Source organism: Salmo trutta, chromosome 2 (assembly GCF_901001165.1).
Source record: "Salmo trutta chromosome 2, fSalTru1.1, whole genome shotgun sequence".
NCBI classification, from domain to species: Eukaryota; Metazoa; Chordata; class Actinopteri; order Salmoniformes; family Salmonidae; genus Salmo; species Salmo trutta.
In genome coordinates, this window is record NC_042958.1 from 37,441,836 (window position 1) to 37,465,106 (window position 23,271).

Below are 23,271 nucleotides of genomic sequence, written 5' to 3' on the forward strand. Positions count from 1 at the left end.
GTCCCACTAACCCCAAACCAGATGGGATAGCGTACCGCTGCAGAATGCTGTGATAGCCATGCTGGTTAAGTGTGCCTTGAATTCTAAATAAATCACAGACACTGTCACCAGCAAAGCACGCCCACACCATAACACCACCTCCTCCATGCTTTACGGTGGGAAATACACATGCGGCATCATCCATTCACCCACACCGCGTCTGACAAAGACACAGTGGTTGGAACCAAAAATCTTCAATTTGGACTCCAGACCAAAGGACAGATTTCCACCGGTCTAATGTACAGTGCTCGTGTTTCTTGACCCAAGCAAGTCTCTTCTTATTGGTGCTCCTTTAGTAGTGGTTTCTTTGCAGCAATTCGACCATGAAGGCCTGATGCATGCAGTCTCCTCTGAACAGTTGATGTTGAGATGCGTTTGTTACTTGAACTCTGAAGCATTTATTTGGGCTGCAATTTCTGAGGCTGGTAACTTGAATGAACTTATCCTCTGCAGCTGGGGTAACTCTGGGTCTTCCATTCCTGTGATGGCCCTCATGAGAGCCAGTTTCATCTCAGTGCTTGATGGTTTTTGAAACTGCACTTGAAGAAACTTTTAAAGTTCTTGAAATGTTCCGTATTGACTGACCTTCATGGCTTAAAGTAATGATGGACTGTCGTTTCTCTTTGCTTATTTGAGCTGTTCTTTCCATAATATGGACTTAATATTTTACCAAATAGGGCTATCTTCTGTATACCCCACCTACCTTATTACAACACAGCTGATTGGGTCAAATGCATTAAAAAGGAAAGAAATTCCACAAATGAACTTTTAAGAAGGCACACCTGTTAATTGAAATGCATTCCAGGTGACTACCTCAAGCTGGTTGAGAGAATGCCAATAGTGTGCTAAGCTGTCATCAAGGCAAACGGTGGCTATTTGAAGAATCTCAAATATGAAATATATTTTGATTTAAGACCTTGTTTTGGTTACTACATGATTCCATATGTGTTTTTTCATAGTTTTGATGTAACAAAATTAAGAAAAACCCTTGAATGAGTAGGTGTTCTAAAACTTTTGACCGGTAGTATATTTATTTACTGTGCATTGTGAATTGCCCATACGTTTGAAAAAAATAGAGATGATTTTTAGGCCATATCGCCCAGCCCTAGTTGTACAGTCGTGGCCAAATGTTTTGAGAATGACACAAATATGAATTTTCACAAAGTCTGCTGCCTCAGTTTCTATGATGGCAATTTGCATATACTCCAGAATGTTATGAAGAGTGATCAGATGAATTGCAATTAATTGCAAAGTCCCTCTTTGCCATGCAAATGAACTGAATGCCCCCCCCCAAAAAACATTTCCACTGCATTTCAGCCCTGCCACAAAAGGACCAACTGACATCATGTCAGTGACTCTCTCGTTAACACAGGTGTGAGTGTTGATGAGGACAAGGCTGGAGATCACTCTGTCATGCTGACTGAGTTTGAATAACAGACTGGAAGCTTCAAAAGGAGGGTGGTGCTTGGAATCATTGTTCTTCCTCTGTCAACCATGGTTACCTGCAAGGAAACATGTGCGTCATCATTTCTTTACACAAAAAGGGCTTCACAGGCAAGGATATTGCTGCCAGTAAGATTGCACCTAAATCATCCATTTATCGGATCATCAAGAACTTCAAGGAGAGCGGTTCAATTGTTGTGAAGAAGGCTTCAGGGCACCTAAGAAAGTCCAGCAAGCGCCAGGACCGTCTCCTAAAGTTGATTTAGCTGCGGGATCGGGGCACCACCAGTACAGAGCTTGCTCAGGAATGGCAGCAGGCAGGTGTGAGTGCATCTGCACGCACAGTGAGGCAAAGACTTTTTTGGAGGATGGCCTGGTGTCAAGAAGGGCAGCAAAGAAGCCACTTCTCTCCAGGAAAAACATCAGGGACAGACTGATATTCTGAAAAAGGTACAGGGATTTGACTGCTGAGGACTGGGGTAAAGTAATTTTCTCTGAATCCCCTTTCCGATTGTTTGGGGCATCCGGAAAAAAGCTTGTCCGGAGAAGACAAGGTGAGCGCTACCATCAGTCCTGTGTCATGCCAACAGTAAAGCATCCTGAGACCATTCATGTGTGGGGTTGCTTCTCAGCCAAGGGAGTGGGCTCACTCTCACTCACAATTTTTCCTAAGAGCACAGCCATGAATAAAGAATGGTAGCAACACATCCTCCAAGAGCAACTTCTCCAAACCATCCAGGAACAGTTTGGTGACAAACAATGCCTTTTCCAGCTTGATGGAGCACCTTGCCATAAGGCAAAAGTGATAACTAAGTGGCTTGGGGAACAAAACATCGATATTTTGGGTCCATGGCCAGGAAACTCCCCAGACCTTAATCCCATAGAGAACTTGTGGCGGGTGGACAAACAAAACCCCACAAATTTTGACAAACTCCAAGCATTGATTATGCAAGAATGGGCTGCCATCAGTCAGGAGCTGAGCTCTCCAAACCTTTTCCACTCCAAAAACAGATCGCTTGTTGAGGGCTGGAATTTGAATACAGTCTGTTTGTTAGTCAGATTTTGCCCAGTACAGTTAGTTCATTCTATCTCAGGCAGACTGTTGGCAGCTATGAAGCTTCTTAACAATCTCTTACACAGTGCATTCACAGACGGTTGTCACTACATGCACTAGTTGCTATCCAATGTATGTGTTTACAACTTAATGGCTGCAGATGATTCATTTTCTTGTGCATTGGCACAAAGCTGATAGTAGAACTGACAAAAGATACGTCTGTTTGCTATAGCTGAAGCTTTCATTGGTCATTTTCCTCGCATCCTTGCCCTTCTTAGTTAATAATTCGCCTTTCAAGCGAGTGTACACATACTTGTATGCTAGGGGAAAGGGAGTGTGTGTCTGTGTCAGTGTGCTCTGTGTGTTTTTAAGGGGAGTTGAGATAATCCTATTTGGAAGGGTCTGTCAATGTGAAACTGGGTGATGTCCTTTTCCTGCCGCGGTGCACTGCCCATTGTCATGTGACTCGGGCAACCAACCGATATGAGACGAGGTTGAAAAAAGGTGTGCGGTTATTTTTTACTTTTCGGTCGCTAAAGATTGTGTCGTGAAAACGCGGTTGGACTTTGATGGAGTTTCTGTACACAGCAGCAAAGGTGAGTTATGAGTAACACAGGGTAACATACAAGACTAACCAGTTCAACATATTGTAAGAGTCACTGATCTGTTTGGGAGCGCCCCCCTCCATTTGTGTGGGTATGAAAAGACTACTCATTTCCCGTTCTATGTCTACATACCAGGTGCAGTATATTGGTTTTAAAGGCTAAACCATTTGAACCTGCAGTACCCTATAGATTTTGTTTACGTAATACCTTCAGGCAAAAATATAGTATATAGGCCTATACCTAACTTGATGTTTTTCCAGTCACAGTGAACACAATAGAATAGAATGTACCTTCCTATTCCTATTTGCCTCACAATATTTGGTGTATATTTAGCCCTATATGTGCTTCAGCAGTTTTGTTGCACTGTCCACTTCCAAGGCATCTGTGATGGTCTTGTTACAGCCCTTTGACAGGCCATTGTGCTTACGTGAACCGAAGACAATTTAATTCTCATTGTAATCTTAATGAGAATACAATGCCTTCGGAAAATATTCATACCCCTTGACTTATTCCACATTTTATTGTTACAGCCTGAATTCAAAATTGATAAAATATTTTAAAAAATTCACAACCATCTACACACAATACTCGATAATGGCAGTGAAAGCATATTTTTAGACATTTTTTCAAATGTATTGAAAGTAAAATATAGAAATATCAAATTTACATAAGTATTCACACCCCTGAGTCAATACTTTTGTTGAAGCCGCTTTGGCGGCAATTACATCTTTGTGACATCTTGGGTATGTCTGTATTAGCTTTTCGCATCTGGATTTGGGAAATTTCTCTCCCCCCCTTTGGAGATTTTCTCAAGCTCTTAAATTAGATTGGGAGCGGCAATCCAGGTGACTACCTCATGAAGCAGGTTGAGAGAATGCCAAGTGTGCACAGATGGCATCAAGGCAAAGGGTGGCTACTTTGAAGAATCTCATAAAATATATTTTGATTTAACACTTTTTTGGTTACTACAAGAGTCCACGTGTTATTTCATAGTTTTTTTTACATTGGATAAAAGCAGAGACACAGAGCTACGAAATGGTATATCATACACTGCAGTTGAGGTACAATGGGAAAGTAATTCTGTTTTGAAAGTTGATAAACGAAATCGTCCCACCCTATTCAACAGCCAGTGAAAAATCAGAGCGCCAGATTTAAAACCACAAAATGTCATAATTCAAAGTTCTCAAACATAGGACTATTTTACACCATTTTATAGATACACTTCTCCTGAATCGAACCACGTTGTCCGATTTCCAAAAGGCTTTACAGCGAAAGCAAAACATTAGATTATGTTAGGAGAGTACATCGACACAATATCCACACAGCCATTTTCTAAGCAACTAGCATGCATCACAAATACACAAAACACAGCTAAATGAAGCACTAACCTTTGACGATCTTCATCAGATGACACTCCTAGGACATTATGTTATACAGTACATGCATTTTTTTGTTCGATAAAGTTCATATTTATACACTGCTCAAAAAAATAAAGGGAACACTTAAACAACACAATGTAACTCCAAGTCAATCACACTTCTGTGAAATCAAACTGTCCGCTTAGGAAGCAACACTGATTGACAATACATTTCACATGCTGTTGTGCAAATGGAATAGACAACAGGTGGAAATTATAGGCAATTAGCAAGACACCCCAATAAAGGAGTGGGTCTGCAGGTGGTGACCACAGACCACTTCTCAGTTCCTATGCTTCCTGGCTGATGTTTTGGTCACATTTGAATGCTGGCGGTGCTTTCACTCTAGTGGTAGCATGAGACGGAGTCTACAACCCACACAAGTGGCTCAGGTAGTGCAGCTCATCCAGGATGGCACATCAATGCGAGCTGTGGCAAGAAGGTTTGCTGTGTCTGTCAGCGTAGTGTCCAGAGCATGGAGGCGCTACCAGGAGACAGGCCAGTACATCAGGAGATGTGGAGGAGGCCGTAGGAGGGCCACAACCCAGCAGCAGGACCGCTACCTCCGCCTTTGTGCAAGGAGGAGCAGGAGGAGCACTGCCAGAGCCCTGCAAAATGACCTCCAGCAGGCCACAAATGTGCATGTGTCTGCTCAAACGGTCAGAAACAGACTCCTTGAGGGTGGTATGAGGGCCCGACGTCCACAGGTGGGGGTTGTGCTTACAGCCCAACACCGTGCAGGACGTTTGGCATTTGCCAGAGAACACCAAGATTGGCAAATTCGCCACTGGCGCCCTGTGCTCTTCACAGATGAAAGCAGGTTCAAACTGAGCAGACGTGACAGAGTCTGGAGACGCCGTGGAGAACGTTCTGCTGCAACATCCTCCAGCATGACCGGTTTGGCGGTGGGTCAGTCATGGTGTGGGGTGGCATTTCTTTGAGGGGCCGCACAGCCCTCCATGTGCTCGCCAGAGGTAGCCTGACTGCCATTAGGTACCGAGATGAGATCCTCAGACCCCTTGTGAGACCATATGCTGGTGCGGTTGGCCCTGGGTTCCTCCTAATGCAAGACAATGCTAGACCTCATGTGGCTGGAGTGTGTCAGCAGTTCCTGCAAGAGGAAGGCATTGATGCTATGGACTGGCCCGCCCGTTCCCCAGACCTGAATCCAATTGAGCACATCTGGGAAATCATGTCTCGCTCCATCCACCAACGCCACGTTGCACCACAGACTGTCCAGGAGTTGGCGGATGCTTTAGTCCAGGTCTGGGAGGAGATCCCTCAGGAGACCATCCGCCACCTCATCAGGAGCATGCCCAGGCGTTGTAGGGAGGTCATACAGGCACGTGGAAGCCACACACACTACTGAGCCTCATTTTGACTTGTTTTAAGGACATTACATCAAAGTTGGATCATCCTGTAGTGTGGTTTTCCACTTTAATTTTGAGTGTGACTCCAAATCCAGACCTCCATGGGTTGATAAATTGGATTTCCATAGATTATTTTTGTGTGATTTTTGTTGTCAGCACATTCAACTATGTAAAGAAAAAAGTATTTAATAAGATTATTTCATTCATTCAGATCTAGGATGTGTTATTTTAGTGTTCCCTTTATTTTTTTGAGCTATATATATATATATATATATATATTTAAAAAAGCTGCGTTAGACAGGATTACCTACATATACTAACCAGCTCGAATAGACAGAAGCGTGCTATGTGGCAGACAAATCCGAACTCATCTCTCTGCATGTCCAGCCCACCTCAGCCAGTTATGGCTAGCGGGAAGGTTGCTGTCTCTTTCTGTGGCTAAACCAACTAGTCTTGTAATTTAACAATTGTATTCCTTATTTACAGATGGCAAACAAGTTTGTTATTAAGGCACAGGAAAGTTCACATGTTCCTGAAGGCATTTCTGCCAAAAAGTAGTGACCCGTGACATACGCCCAGTTTCCTGAAACGTGTCACAAATGTGGAATAAGTCAAGGGGTATGAATTCTTTCTGAAGGCACTGTAACTAATAGCTACCCCTCGACTGCCAGCAGATCAGAAACCATTAACTCTGTGTGAACGATGTTGGACAGCTAGAAGTGGCATGTGAATCATCCCCAAATTGCACCCTCTTCCCTATATAGTGCACTACTATGTAGGGAATAGGGTGCTATTTGGGACACAGACATGGTGTAAGAGGGTTGATGCCACCATCATGTGGTGAGTCACACTTCCTCAGAAGTGGCCGCGGAGAGGCTCCAAATTTCAAGAAAGGTGTCTGGCATGACATCGTCAGCCTCGTTTTTGGTTTTGTCCCTCATAAAAGGATTAGAATTAATTGTCCCCGCACCCCAACCCACTTCCTCATCTTCGTGTCAATGTATGACTCATCCAATGTCACTCACAGCCTTATCTTTTATGGCTATAATCAGCAAGCACATGTAAGGGATATCACAATATTACGTCATCACATTATACGTGTGGGAAGGGAAGCTTCAGCATTGGTGGGCTACCCCTCAATAACATCTGATGTATGTAGGATAACCTCAGGATTGTCCTAGTTGTCTGTAGTTAAGCTTACTTGTTAAGCTTGTCCAATAGTGTTCGTAGGACAGTTGGGTTTAATCAGCCACTTCAAAGCCCAACAGGTGAAGGAAAAGCAACTGTGAAATTCATGTTGGCCTGTTTACCTGGTCATACCACTGGGAAGAGTGGTCATATACAATTAAGTTGGAGTCATTAAAACTCAGTTTTTCAACCACTCCACAAATTTCTTGTTAACGAACTATAGTTTGGGCAAGTCGGTTAGGACATCTACTTTGCATGACACAAGTCATTTTTCCAACAATTGTTTACAGACAGATTATTTCATGAGTCTGGTTCATCCTTGGGAGCAATTTCCAAACGCCTGAAGGTACCACGTTCATCTGTACAAACAATAGTACGCAAGTATAAACACCATGGGACCACGCAGCCGTCATAACGCTCAGGAAGGAGACGCGTACTGTCTCCTAGAGATGAAAGTACTTTGGTGCGAAAAGTGCAAATCAATCCCAGAACAACAACAAAGGACCTTGTAAAGATGCTGGAGGAAACAGGTACAAAAGTATCTATATCCACAGTAAAACGAGTCCTATATCGACATAACCTGAAAGGTCGCTCAGCAAGGAAGAAGCCACTGCTCCAAAACCGCCATAAAAAAGCCAGACTACGGTTTGCAACTGCACATGGGGACAAAGATTGTACTTTTTGGAGAAATGTTCTCTGGTCTGATGAAACAAAAATAGAACTGTTTGGCCATAATGACCATTGTTATGTTTGGAGGAAAAAGTGGGATGCTTCCAAGCCGAAGAACACCATCCCAACCGTGAAGTACAGGGGTGGCAGCATCATGTTGTGGTTGGGCTTTACTGCAGGAGGGACTGGTGCACTTCGCAAAATAGATGGCATCATGAGGAAGCAAAATTATGTGGATATATTGAAGCAACATCTCAAGACATCAGTCAGGAAGTTAACGCTTGGTCGCAAATGGGTCTTCTAAATGGACAATGACCCCAAGCATACTTCCAAAGTTGTGGCAAAATGGCTTAAGGACAAAGTCAAGGTATTGGAGTGGCCATCACAAAGCCCTGACCTCAATCCTATAGAAAATTTGTGGGCAGAACTGAAAAAGCGTGTGCGAGCAAGGAGGCCTACAAACCTGACTCAGTTACAGCAGCTCTGTCAGGAGGAATGGGCCAAAATTCACCCAACTTATTGTGGGAAGCTTGTGGAAGGCTACCCAAAACGTTTAACCCTGACCCCCTGGGAATGTTATGAAAGAAATAAAAGCTGAAATAAATAATTCGCTCTACTATTATTCTGACATGTCACGTTCTTAAAATAAAGTGGTGATCCTAACTGACAGGGAATTTTAACTAGGATTAAATGTCAGGAATTGTGAAACTGAATTTAAATGTCTTTGGCTAAGGTGTATGTAAACTTCCGACTTCAACTGTATATTTACACTCAAGGCATTACTCTTCCATAGCTTCCCCAGATATCCTTGTCAGGCTTGTTGCTACAGGAATGAAATGACTCAACAATCAACAGCCCTGACTGTTGCTGGCTTTGTGGGATTTGAGCCATCTCTCAGCTCCTATAACCCTCTCTGTAGCCTATGTGTAGGTGGCCAGCTGAGTACTGATTTAGCCTACACACTTTGCATGTAACAAACCTGTGTACATTTAACAGACTGTAGAGGGTATATTGCATTACTGAGATTAATATTTCAGCTTGCCTTAAAGTTCCCTCACAGTCTGCTGATATGGACAGCCCCATCAAGAGGATCCTCCTGGATAATGTATTTTGGGAGAGAGTGGTAAGCAGCCTGAAACTCCTGAAACCTATAGCAGTAGCCATTACACAGATTGAGGGAGACAATGGCATCCTGTCTGATGTTCGGACTCTGCTTGCAGATGTAAGAGAAGAAATCCGTACTGCCCTGCCCACTTCACTGTTGCTCCAAGCAGAGGAAACTGCAGTGAAGACTTCTGCCTGAAGCCCATACCCGCCGCAGCGTACATGTTGGACCCCAAGTATGCTGGCAAGAGCATCCTGTCTGGTGCAGAGATCAACAGGGTCTATGGTGTCATCACTACCGTGTCTCGCCACCTTGGCCTGGATGAGGGAAAGGTTCTTGGCAGTCTGGCAAAGTACACTTCCAAGCAAGGGCTTTGGGATGGAGATGCAATGTGGCAGTCGTGTCAACATATCTCATCAGCCACCTGGTGGAAGGGACTTCATGGATCTGAGGCTGTTTCCCCTGTTGCCTCCATCATCCTCCAAATCCCACAAACATCAACCGCCTCAGAGCGCAACTGGTCCTTGTTTGGGAACACACATGGAACAGGCTGACCAATACAAGGGTTGAACAATTGGTAGCCATCCAGGCAAATTTGAGACTTTTTGAGTCTGACAACGAGCCATCCTCAGCAAGGTTGGAAAGTGACAGTGAAGATGAGGCCTCAGTCTGACGTTCAAGAGGTGGACATTGAGGAGGTCCAGGGAGAAGACATGGAAGCTTGAGAGGAAGACAAGCAAAGCTATAGTTTCTAGACTATCATTTTACAGATGTATGTTGAAAACTTTTTGGGGGAGATGTGATGGATCATTGGGGATCCTTCAATATTCCCTTTTGTTGTTCAGTGAAATCATCCCATGTGAAGAGTCAACTCATTTAAAGTTCAATTCGTAGCTAAATTGTTTTTTAAAATGTCTATTGGAAGGATTTAATTGCAAATGACTATGTCTACTTATGATAAGGTAAAAGGTTTATGTTTCTGTCTCCATATGATATGGTAAATGTATCCAATGTAAAAAAACATCTACATTTAAATAGTATTAATATTAATTCCCATATATTTCCATTAATTCCCATATATTTCCATTAATTCCCATATATTCTAGTTAATTCCCATATCTTCTCGTTAATTCCCACGGAAAGTTTCCACCTCTGAATATTCCCCAAAATGTGCAACCCTAGTGGCTGGAGTGTTTAACGATTTTCCGGGCCTTCCTTTCACACCTTCTTATATAGAGGTCCTGGATGGCAGGGCGCTCGGCCCCAGGGAAGTACTGGGCTGTCCCCACCACCCCCTGTAGCGCAATGCGATTGAGGGCTGTACTGTTGCCATACCAAGCAGTGATGCAGCAAGTCAATGGTGCAGCTGTATAACGTTTTGAGGATTTAAGGGCCCGTGCCAAACCTTTTTGGTTTAGCGGTTTTCTGCACTGTAAAGGTGTAACCAAATAATTAGATATTAGAACACTTCCTCTATATATCTTTTACATTTTCCACCATGGCAGATTTGATTTCTCTTCGTGTGTGTGTGTGTGTGTGTGTGTGTGTGTGTGTGTGTGTGTGGGTGGTTACATTTTTATTTTGATGACATTTTTATGACAACCTAGGCAGGTTGTGGGCAGGCTACCCCAAACCTCCAGTACAGCCATAATAACGCTATGAGAACCACAGATCTGTGAGTATCACCAACCTCTGTTTGTTCCTTACTTGAGTGCGCTGAGGGTATTGTGGAGGTCACTCTTACGATCGTAGGATTGTCACGATACCAGTATCGCGATACTACAATATCTGATTAAACATGGCAAAAAGGAAAACACAAAGCAGACTAAACTCTTTGATCCATTAAAAAAACCTAATGTTAATAAAATATTGTGTGCTATAGCTCGGAAAAGAAACGTGATTCTGGGTGACAACATAACGCTGCTTGTTTCCAACATTAGGACTGTTTTCCTCAGGAAATTTTCTCCGCTTCATGTTTTGTTTCCTTGCCACGATACCTTTTGCGTATCGCAATACTGGTATCGTGACAACCCTACGAAGCCTCCACTTACCCCCTAAGGTATGTTAAGACGAAAGCAGAGCACACTGCGTGTTCACATCTCTCCAGCACATCTCCTATCTGAGCACTCAGTACCTTCAAATGCGATGACTCATGAGATGCTGTTCTTGCTTAGTGCAGATGCACAGGCTAATGCACTTTAATTTGACGCTTTTAAGTCTTCCAATGTCACAGAGCCATTGTGTGGTGTTGTCCTCTAACAATCCATGTGGTCTGGACATGTCCAATGTTTAACCCCAAAACATTAGCACTGAGTAATGAGTTATTAGTTGTACCACAACTCCTACAGGAAGCCACCAGTTCAGGACATTCAGGTGTTCTATCTGATCCATTTGTGGACAAATGTAGTTGCTTCATGTAAATATGTGACCGTAAATCATGTGGAAATAAACATTGCTTATTCAGTTACCCATGTGGCACATGTTCAATGCATGCCCTCTCCTACAGTACTAGGCTGAGAGGAAGTTTCTGTAAAAAGTTCAAACATTTCACTCCTATATGTACACGGTTTCCTTGCTTCTCTGTAATAATTATCTTTCTCTTGCGGTTGGAGTCTGTTTTATTTACAGTGTTCCAGATGTTCACATACTGTAGTGCCCTAGCAACCCCTGCCCACTCCAGTGCCTCTCTGACAGAGATTTAGGCTCTAAAGCACATTGGTCAATATTTACACACACACTACATCACCAAAAGTATGTGGACACCCATTCAAATGAGTGGATTAGGCTATTTCAGCCACACCCGTTGCTGACCGGTGTATAGATTTGAGCACACAGCCATGCAATCTCCATAGACAAACATTCACAGTAGAAGGCCTTACTGAAGAGCTCAGTGACTTTCAACGTGGCACTGTCAAAGGACACTACCTTTACAACAAGTCAGTTGGTCAAATTTCTGCTCTGCTAGAGTTGCCCCGGTCAACTGTAAGCGCTGTTATTGTGAAGTGGAAACGTCTAGGAGCAACAACGTCTCAGCCGTGAAGTGGTAGGCCACACAAACTCACAGAACGGGACCGCCGAGTGCTGAAGCACGTAGCGCGTAAAAATGGTCTGTCCTCGGTTGCAACACTCACTACTGAGTTCCAAACTGCCTCTGGAAGCAACGTCAGCACAATAACTTTTTCGGGGCTTCATGAAATGAGTTTCCATGCCGAGCAGCCGCACACAAGTCTAAAATAACCATGCACAATGCCAAGCGTCGGCTGGTGTAAAGCTCACCGCCATTGGACTCTGGAGCAGTGGAAGTGTTTCCTCTGGAGTGATGAATCAGCTTCACCATCTGGAAGTCAGACGGACAAATCTGGGTTTGGCAGATGCCAGGAGAACGCTACCTGCCCCAATGCATAGTGCCAACTGTAAAGTTTGGTGGAGGAGGAATAATGGTCTTGGGCATTTTTCATGGTTTATGCTTGGCCCCTTATTTCCAGTGAAGGTAAAACTTAACGCTACAGCATGCACTGACATTCTAGACGCTTCTGTGTTTCCCACTTTGTGGCAACTGTTTCAGCACGACAATACCCCGTGCACGAATCGAGGTCCGTTTAGAAATGGTTTGTCGATCGGTGTGGAAGAACTTGACTGGCCTGCACAGAGCCCTGACCTCAACCCCATCAAACACCTTTGGGATGGATGGGAACGCTGCTGCGAGCCAGGCCTAATCACCCAATATCAGTGCCCAACCTCACTTATGCTCTTGTGGCTGAATGGAAGCAAGTACCCGCAGCAATGTTCCAACATCTAGTGGAAAGACTTCCCAGAACAGTGGAGGCTGTTATAGCAGCAAAGGGGGGACCAGCTCCATATTAATGCCCATGATTTTGGAATGAGATGTTCGATGAGCAGGTGTCCACATAGGTATACACTATATGACCAAAACTAAGTTAAAATGAGGGAGATGGTGAGGTATTGTTTGAGTGCCATTCAAACACTGCTTGCCCTTTTCAAGTGCGTTTGGTTTGTCCTCAGAGAGAATGAATGCAGAGTCTTGTTTATTCTACAATGCCACAATCATAGGAGATAGGTTAGTGCCAGGCTGGGAGATATGGGTAGGTACGATTAGGGCATCACGCGGCCAAGGTGGGCACGGGGAGAGGGCTCTCTGCTCATACCTGTGTTTTATGGAGGTGTTGAGATTCAGAGCGCCACAGTGTCGCCATAGACGAGGGCATTGCCACTTGTCTGCGAAACACCACTCCTGACTCTAATCGTACCTCAAGTCTTCCAATTGCACCATGAGTGAGGTAAGTTCCTCAAATAACTGATGAGAGACAATTTTGTTTTAGTCTTTCTATTGCTGTTTTTTTTGCTGTTGTAGGAGTTTTTTGTTGCGATTTATTTATTTTTCTCATTGAATCGGTTTGCCTTGGCTGGGCTCACCTTTCCTCAGTGTTGCAGTTGTTTAGCCCGACAGTCCGGGGTTTGTTGTTGCACACGTTTTTGGTTGTGGAAAATAGTTTCACCCCTCTGGCAATCCCTCACACATCCTCTACAGCTTTAGAGATTGACTGTGAAGTGATGTGAGAGTATACAGAAATGGGTGAAAATCTGTCTTCACTTCTCATGGAGTTCCTAGTGCGTGGGGATGTGTTTCAGGTAAACTTGGCTAAGATTGTTAATAATATAACTGAATGATGATGCTTTATTTTAACACGTGGATGAGATCGGCAGCACTTTCAGTCTACTCTTAGATGAACTGCCCATCAACTGGCATTCAGGTATTGAATGCATTCGATAGGACTACAGACTGGAAAAATCTTCAAGATTTTAGATTTGTATCTTACAGGTCCAAAAACTGGAGACTGACAGAAAACAGCTCTCAAACCGGCACTTCAACTCCATTAAAGAACAATAGGACTCTGGTGATCTGTGTTTGACAGAGGTGACTAAGGTAAGGGCCCATGCAGCCTACCTGAGCAACTTCTTGTGGAACGGTCTGAATTGACCTTCTGACAGTTGAGGAGTTTCACCTTGGGTCAACATTGAATGTTTATGAAGGGGCCCCTCACACTCTACCACACAGACACTTTCAGAGATTTGTCAAAGAGAGTCTGTTTTTTTACACCCGTTTGTGGTATGTGTGCATTTACTACTGTAGGTAGTTCACACAGTAACTCCATAGCATAGTAGCCAGTGCTATGAAGATGAACAGAGTTTGTATAAAAAAAAAAAAGAATTTCTTTCATTCCTATATTTAACACATGCAGCAACCCCATTGCTAACCATGTTTTAATGAAAGGTAGAAAATGACCATTATCACTCCATCATGGAGTGATATTTTTCTTGGTGTCTTTTGGTCTAAGATGGATGGGTAGGACTCCAGTCATATAGACCGACAGGGAGCATGAGTTGGAATAATCAGCCAATGTTATTTTTTCTGTCCCCCTCGAGTGCAGGAGAGAATTTGATCTACCGATGACGTGTTAAATGGTGTGAGAAAGGGTTTGAAGGGGCGTCAAATGAGGCATGGGGCCGCGACTGTTTGTCCAGTGTCACAGGAGGGAGCGTACTCAGCTCAGTCAGGAGCTGCACGAGCTCTACTGTAGCCATGGCAACATCTGCTTTGCCTTAAAGCTGGACAGAGGAGAGGATCCCCCTCTTTGTTGGGATTGAGTTTACCTGCTCCACCTCTGCATCCCGTCCTTATCACAACACACCCCCAGCAGATGAGGTCTGCAGCATGATCTAGCACCCTGCTGCTGGGAAAAAGAGATCACTTACAGTACCTCAGGGTTTCCCAGCCTTCTCCTCAGAGACCACCAGAAGTTTTACATATCTGTTGTCGCACAGAACTGGCACACATTATTTAATTAGTCAAGGGCTTGATTATTAGTTAACTAATCGAAACCGGTGTGTCAGTGCAGGGCTACAACGAATGTGTGAAACATCTGGTGGTCTCAGAGGAGAGGGCCGGGAAGTACTGACTTAACTCCCCGGGTTGTCCATCATACCACTAATCACTCGCGACCATCCATAGACCCCAACCTGTCCAAGTCATTGGACAGAGCTTGTAGGGTAGTCACTGTGTTGAGTTTGAAGCTACTGTACTGTTTGGAACCCAAGACCACAATCATGTCTTTTTTGTGGATTTTTTTTTTTTTTGGAATGACTAGTACTCCCTCTAGTGTCAGTTTGGTGTGAGATTACATGGATTTGACATAAGCATGAAGGGTGTCAGCAAACAACCTCATATAGCAAACCTGAATAGCATGATAGGCTAAAATTGATAATTCTCCAGTCCATAAAAAACCTTTGCACTTCATGTTGATCTGAAAGAATTGAATATGTATTAGCAATATAGTAGTAGCTTTAACTTGACGGGGTAGACTAGATGGAATTTTCGCCATGCTGGTTACATCTATCCTAACCTTTCAGATTTACACAAGTGGCTAGGTGTTGTTTCTGAATGGGACCTATAACATCATGGCTCTTTCTCAATTAAATGTTTTCCTTGATTCCTCTCATTGTCTCTTTTCACCTTTTCAAAATCCATTGGAGAAGATTGGAGGACCCTTTGACCTTCTCCAATTGAAAAGAGACTAGGAGATGGGATGCGAGAGATCACAGAAATCGAATTGAGATGGAGCCAGTATCTTATCCCCATTGTCTCCCATGACTAATCTGACCCTCTCCTCCCTTTCTTCCTCTCTCAGCCGGAGGCGCCGTCAGCTTCAACCCTGCGAGGGGCGCAGCGGGCGGATGAGGAGGATGAAGGGGACCTGAACAAAGCCCTGGGAGTCCAGAGGTTTCAGCAGATCATAAGCCCTGCCCCCAGGATCCCTGACGAGCAGCACCGCACCTACAGCGAGGAGGACTTTGAGTGTAAACACCACACACTTGTACACACAGGACATTCACACGCTTAGGTGGTTCATATACACTATATATACAAAAGTATGTGGACACCTCTTCAAATTAGTGGATTCCGCTATTTCAGCCTCACTCGTTGCTGACAGGTGTATAAAATTGAGCATACAGCCATGCAATCTCCATAGACAGACATTGGCAGTAGAATGGCCTTAATGAAGAGCTCAGTGTCTTTCAACGTGGCACCGTCATAGGATGCCACCTTTCAAACAAGTCAGTTCATAAAATGTCTGCCCTGCTAGAGGTGCCCCGGTCAACTGTAAGGGCTGTTATTGTTAAGTGCAAACATCTAGGAGCAACAACGGCTCAGCCGCGAAGTGGTAAGCCACACAAGCTCACAGAATGGGACCGCCGAGTGCTGAAGCACACAGCGTGTAAAAATTGTCTGTCCTCGGTTGCAACATTCACTACCGAGTTGCCTGTGGAAGCAACTTCAGCACAAGAACTGTTCGTCGGGATCTTCATGAACTGGGTTTCCATGGCAGAGCAGCTGCACACAAGCCAAAGATCACCAGGCGCAATGCCTAGCATCGGCTGGAGTGGTGTAAAGCTCACCGCCATTAGAATCTGGAGCAGTGGAAACGCGTTCTCTGGAGTGATGAATCGTGTTTCACCATCTGGCAGTCTGACGGATGAATCTGGGTTTGGCGAATGCCATGAGAACTCTACCTGCCCCAATGCATAGTAGCAACTGTGAAGTTTGGTGGAGGAGGGCTGTTTTTTATGGTTTGGTCTAGGCCCCTTAGTTCCAGTGAAGGGAAATCTTAACGCTACAGCATACAATGACATTCTAGATGATTCTGTGCTTCCAACTTTGTGGCAACAGTTTGGGGAAGGCCCTTTCTTGTTTCAGCATGCACAAAGCAAGGTCCAGACAGAAATTCTTTGTCAAGATTGGCGTGGAAGAACTTGACTGACCGGCACAGCCCTGACCTCAACCCCATCGAACACCTTTGAGATTAATTGGAACGCCGACTGCGAGCCAGGCCTAATCGCCCAACATCAGTGTCCGACCTCACTAATGCTCTTGTGGCTGAAAGGAAACAAGTACCCGCAGCAATGTTCCAACATCTAGTGGAAAGACTTCCAAGAAGAGTGGAGGCTGTTATAGCAGCCAAGGGTGGACCAACTCAATATAAATGCCATTGATTTTGGAATGAGCTGTTCAACGAGCAGGTGTCCACATACTTATGGTGATATAGTGCACTTTTGCAGAAATTGTTATGGGGATAACATCATTTTTTTGAATCTTTGAAAATTTAAAACAGTTGATTCTTTGATTTAAATTAGTCCCTCTGAAAACCACAGAAAATGATTTAACTCTATAAACCACAAACTCTTTATAACCGCTGAATCTTCCTGCAGACCACCGTCACTCCTCACACCACATCCACCATCCCCTGTCCAAGCTGCACTTCGAAGGGAGGAGGAAGAGTGGCAAGAAGAAAAAGAAGGAAAGCGACCGCAAGGACAATTCAGGCCCCACCAGCAGCACCACTATTGAGGAAGGAGAGGATGAGGAAGATAATGAGGAAGAGGGTGGAGAGAGCCACACCCATCTCTCTGAGACGTATTGTGACACCGTCAAAGAAGATGTGCAGGTAATTACAGTGACACCTAAGCAAACAAAAACTGGTTCTGTCAATGTTTTCAGAACATTCGTCAGGTCGTGGCAAATGTTCTTTTAACACAAAAACTGTGCAGTGGTGTTGATTCTAGAATGTTTGTATAAAACATTTGCCTGATGTTGCAAGAAGGTGCTCAGAACACCATTTAATATTTTCTTTAAAGGTTCCCATAAGGTAGTGGGAGCAGTCTGGTGAGAACATTGTGGTGTCTTTTGTGATGAGACATTTTGTGTTCCCAAAACAAAAACTCCAGTTGTTTCTACAATGTTTATTTTAGGGTGCAAAAACATTCACATGATGTTGCAAGAATGTTCCCAGAACACATTTGGTCTGTTCTTTCAAGGTTCCCATAATGTTCATTTGGTTGTGGGAACATTGTGTAGACATGACAAGAGATACAGTATGTTCCCGAAACACACAAACTGTCCAGCTGTGATGATTATTTCAATGTTTACATTAGGTTGCAAACCATTTGCATGTTTGCAAGAACAGTCCCAGAACACATTTGTTAGGTTGTTTTAAAAGTTCCTAAAACATTTATTTAGGTTGTGGAAACATTGTGGGTGATATGACAACAGATAGGTTCCCAAAACACTTAAACTGTCCAGTTGTTGACATTCGGCTGCTGTTTGTATCAGGGTGCACATAAACGTAACATGCAACAATTTCAAAGACTTTATTGAGTTATAGTTCATATAAGGAAATCAGTAAATTGAAATCAATTCATTAGGCACAAATCTATAGATTTCACGACTGGGAATACAGATATGCATCTGATACCTTTAAAAAAAAAAAAGAAATGTAAAGTATGGCCGTGGATCAGAAAACCAGTCTATATCGGGTGTGACCACTAATTGACTCGTGCAGCTCAACACATCTCCTTCAATGGCTGTGCGAAGTTGCTGGATATTGGCGGTAACTGGAACACACGGTCGTACATGTCGATCTAGAGCGTCCCACGTGCTCAATGGATGACATGTCTGGTGAGTGAGATATGCCACACCTATCAGGTGGATGGATGGCCTTGACAAAGGAGAAATGCTCACTAGCAGATGTAAACACATTTGTGTGTATGGAACATTTCTGGGATCTTTTATTTCAGCTCATGAAACATGGGACCAACACTTTACATGTTTATATTTTTGTTCAGTGTCGGTTGTGGAAAGAGTGAGGGTACATTAGAAGAGAGGATCCCAAAACACAAAATATGCTCAGTTGCGATGACGTTCATACAATGTTTAAGTTAGGTTGCACAGGACATTCCCTTAATGTTGTAAGAATGTAATGAGTCAGTTTTTATGACGTTCATAGCATATTTGTTTTAGGTTTAACAAAATATTCCATTGAAGTTCATGCAATATACATTTTACCTTTGGAGATCTTATTTCAAGAACATTTAGATAAGTTTTACCTAATATTACCACAACATTCTCAACATGCAAATTTGTAGCTAGCTCCTTAAAGCATAAAACACATTGGAATACATCCCCCATTTATGTTTCTCTCCAGATGTAATGGCAATTCACATTTGAGGATTGTATTGTAGGCAGTGTCAATTTGAACACGTCATGGTGGGGCAAACTCTAAATGTTGATTTGTTTATGCATGCCAGCAAAGCCACTACACAACATTAAACAATATTTGAATTGCACTATAACGGTGACAAACACTGCCCACAAACTGTGAGGGTCTACATAAAGCTTTCTCAACAGCAGAGCTTTCTTTTCAGCATCATGGAGTGAATCCTTACCACTGCTACACCTGGCTATCAGCGGAGCCTTGTCTGGCAGCTAAACAGTTCATTCAGCCTCATTTACTTCCTTTTTAAAAAACATAGCTGATATGGCTACTTGCTTAAACAAATGTGGTTTCTACTGACAACTGAGATGTACAAATTATGGCAGAAGGGAACGATGAGCGCATAACAGGCAAGCCGTAATTTCGATTAAGACATTAATGAGCGAGCTAAGACGGATGTACTCAATATAACTATTTGTTCAGCCTTTTTGAAATGTACAGTGACAGAATTCGCATCATTGGCCGTTCTTACAGTATTCTCCCTGTACACCAAGTCAGAGCCATAGGATCTCTAAAGGGGGCATACAAGCAGACAATGAACACCCTTACAATATTCAATGACGTTTCTCTAAAACACGTTATCAGCTTCATGTGCACCACCAAGTTAAGTCATGAAGGGGAAAGGGACCAAATTATTAGGGTGAGGATCATGGGCTACTAATAGCTTACTACACTACATACACTTAGTATTACTTTCTTAGCTACAGTATACATATCTCCCTGGCATATTACATCATTTATGCAGAAGCATACAATACATTTTTGGACTCACGTTGTTGTGCTGTGCTCACTTGAACAGGATGATGGCGTGGCGCTCCTTCTTGTGGGCAAATTGTTGTCTAACTTTGTCATCGAAGTCTGCCATTCTCTGGATTTATGGTGCTTTCAAGACAACTGGAAACCAAAAAAAAAAACAGGTTGAATCATGACGTCGGTGATCTTCAGGTCGGAGCTCTAGAAGAGGCACGAGTTCCCGACTTGGAATTCCGACTTGGGTGACCGTTCAAAACATATTTTCCCATTCGGAGCTACATTTATTTTCCCAGAGTTCCCAGTTGTCTTGAACTCACTGAAGTCCGATTTCCCAATTCCGATTTTGCCGTTGTTTTGAACGCAGCAGAAGTCATGCTGTATTGACAGCATAGCCAATGTATTCAACCTTCTATACACTACCGGTCAAAAGTTTTAGAACACCTACTCAGGTGTGACTATTTTCTACATTGTAGAATAATAGTGAAGACATCAAAACTATAAAATAACACATATGGAACCTCTTTTTCAGGACCATGTCTTTCAAAGATAATTCGTAAAAATCCAAATAATTTCACAGATCTTCATTGTAAAGGGTTTAAACACTGTTTCCCGTGCTTTTTCAATGAACCATAAACAATTAATAAACATGCACCTGTGGAACGGTTAAGACACCAACAGCTTACAGACGGTAGGCAATTAAGGTCACAGTTATGAAAACTTGGGACACTAAAGAAGCCTTTCTACTGAATCTGAAAAACACCAAAAGAAAGATGCCCTTGCTCCCTGCTCCTCTGCGTGAACGTGCCTTAAGCATGCTGCAAGGTGGCATGAGGACTGCGGCTATGGCCAGGGCAATAAATTGCGTTGTCTGTCCTGTGAGACACCTAAGATGTGCTCCAAGGAGACAGGACCGACAGCTGATCGTCCTCGCAGTGGCAGACCACGTGTGACAACACCTGCACAGGATCGGTACAGCCGAACATCACACCTGCGGGACAGGTACAGGATGGCAACAACTGCCCGAGTTACACCAGGAACGCACAATCCCTCCATCAGTGCTCAGGCTGTCCGCAATAGGCTGAGAGAGGCTGGACTGAGGGCTTGTAGGCCTGTTGTAAGGCAGATCCTCACCAGACATCACCGGAAACAACATCGCCTATGGGCACAAACCCACCGTTGCTGGACCAGACAGGACTGGCAAAAAGTGCTCTTCACTGACGAGTCGTGGTTTTGTCTCACCAGGGGTGATGGTCGGATTCGCGTTTATCGTTGAAGGAATGAGCGTTACACCGAGGCCTGTACTCTGGAGCGGGATTGATTTGGAGGTGGAGGGTCCGTATTGGTCTGGGGCGGTGTGTCACAGCATCATCGGACTGAGATTGTTGTAATTGCAGGCAATCTCAATGCTGTGCGTTACAGGGAAGACATCCTCCTCCCTTATGTGGTACCCTTCCTGACATGACCCTCCAGCATGACAATGCCACCAGCCATACTGCTCGTTCTGTGCGTGATTTCCTGCAAGACAGGAATGTCAGTGTTCTACCATGGCCAGCGAAGAGCCCGGATCTCAATCCCACTGAGCACGTCTGGGACCTGTTGGATCGGAGGGTGAGGGCTAGGGCCATTCCCCACAGAAATGTCCGGGAACTAGTAGGTGCCTTGGTGGAAGAACGAGGTAACATCTCACAGCAAGAACTGGCAAATATGGTGCAGTCCATGAAGAGGAGCTGCACTGCACTACTTAATGCAGCTGGTGGCCACACCAGATTCTGACTTTTGCTTATGACCCCCCCCACCCTTTGTTCATGAACACATTTTTTCCATTTGTTAGTCACGTGTCTGTGGAACCTGTTCAGTTTGTCTCCGTTGTTGAATCTTATGTTCATACAAATATTTAAAATGTTAAGTTTTCTGAAAATAAACGCAGTTGACAGTGAGAGGACGCTTCTTTTTTTGCTGAGTTTAGTAACCAAAAAGGTGTTAAACAAATCAAAATATTCTTTATATTTGAGATTCTTCAAATAGCCACCCTTTGCCTTGATGACAGCTTTGCACACTCTTGGCATTCTCTCAACCAGCTTTTAAATGTTTTTATTTAACGTTTATTTAACTAGGCAAGTCGGGTAAGAGAACATTCTTATTTACAATGACGGCCTACCCCGGCCAAACCCGGACGACGCTGAGCCAATTGGTCAGTCATTACGGAACATTTCAAGAACTTTGAAAGTTTCTTCAAGTGCAGTCACAAAAACCATCAAGCGCTATGATGAAACTGGCTCTCATGAGGAACGCCACAGGAATGGAAGACCCAGAGTTACCTCTGCTGCAGAGGATAAGTTCATTAGAGTTACCAGCCTTAGAATTTTCGGCCCAAATAAATGCTTCAGAGTTCTAGTAACAGACACATCTCATCTCAACATCAACTGTTAGAGGAGACTGTGAATTAGGCCTTCATTGTTGAAATTGCTGCAAAGAAAACACTACTAAAGGACACCAATAATAAGAAAACATGCTTAGACCAAGAAACACGAGCAATGGACATTCAACCAGTGGAAATCTGTCCAAATTTGAGATTTCTAGTTCCAACCGCCGTGTCTTTGTGAGACGCGGTGTGGATGAACGAATGATCTCTGCATGTGTGGTTCCCACCATGAAGAATGGAGGAGGAGGTGTGATGGTGTGGTGGTGCTTTGCTGGTGACACTGTCAGTGATTTGTTTAGAATTCAAGACGCACTTAATCAGCATGGCTACCACAGCATTTTGCAGCAATACGCCATCCCATCTGATTTGCACTTAGTGGGACTATGACCCAACACACATCCAGGCTGTGTAAGGGCTATTTGACCAAGGAGAGTGATGGAGTGCTGCATGAGATAACTTGGCCTCCACAATCACCCGACCTCAACCAAATTGAGATGGTTTGGGATGAGATGGACCGCAGAGTGAAGGAAAAGCAGTCAACTAGTGCTTAGCGTATGTGGGAACTCCTTCAAGACTGTTGGAAAAGCATTCCAGGTGAAGCTGGTTGAGAGAATGCCAAGTGTGCAAAGCTGTCATCAAGGCAAAGGGTGGCTACTTTGAAAAATCTGAAACAATACATATATTTTGATTTTGTTTAACACTTTTTTGTTTACTACATGATTCCATATGTGTTATTTCATAGTTTTGATGTCTTCACTGTTATTCTAAATTCAAAAGGCACTCGCACATCTATCTTTTTGCAGAAAAAAGAAGAAACCCGCACACTGCTCTTGATAGTGTCACTACTCTTTTAATAAGCTTTACGTATCGGCCTCGCGGCCTTCGTTAGAGCTTTTGAGAGTTTTTTTTAGATTAGCACCCTAATGTAGACCTAGCCCCACCCCCATCCGTTCCACGCATCGAACGAGGTTGGAATCGAGGGAAAACAAATAAGTGCTACCAAATATAACAATGTGCATTTCATACATATTCAAATAAAGTGTGTACTTAAAACGTATTAAACATATCTGTAAAACCACAA

General features: G+C 43.7%; 1 protein-coding gene across 6 annotated transcripts in view; it reads left to right on the forward strand.

Moving 5' to 3' along the window:
• LOC115154822 (anion exchange protein 2) overlaps positions 1-23,271 on the forward strand; it is a 116,361-nt gene that overhangs the window by 64,209 nt on the left and 28,881 nt on the right. For 4 of the 6 annotated variants that reach the window (XM_029701467.1, XM_029701456.1, XM_029701476.1 and 1 more), the window contains 2 exons: positions 15,596-15,764; positions 17,175-17,410. In XM_029701467.1, coding sequence (XP_029557327.1) covers positions 15,596-15,764; positions 17,175-17,410 — 405 coding nt within the window. The other 2 variants (XM_029701490.1, XM_029701481.1) reach the window with 2 other exon arrangements.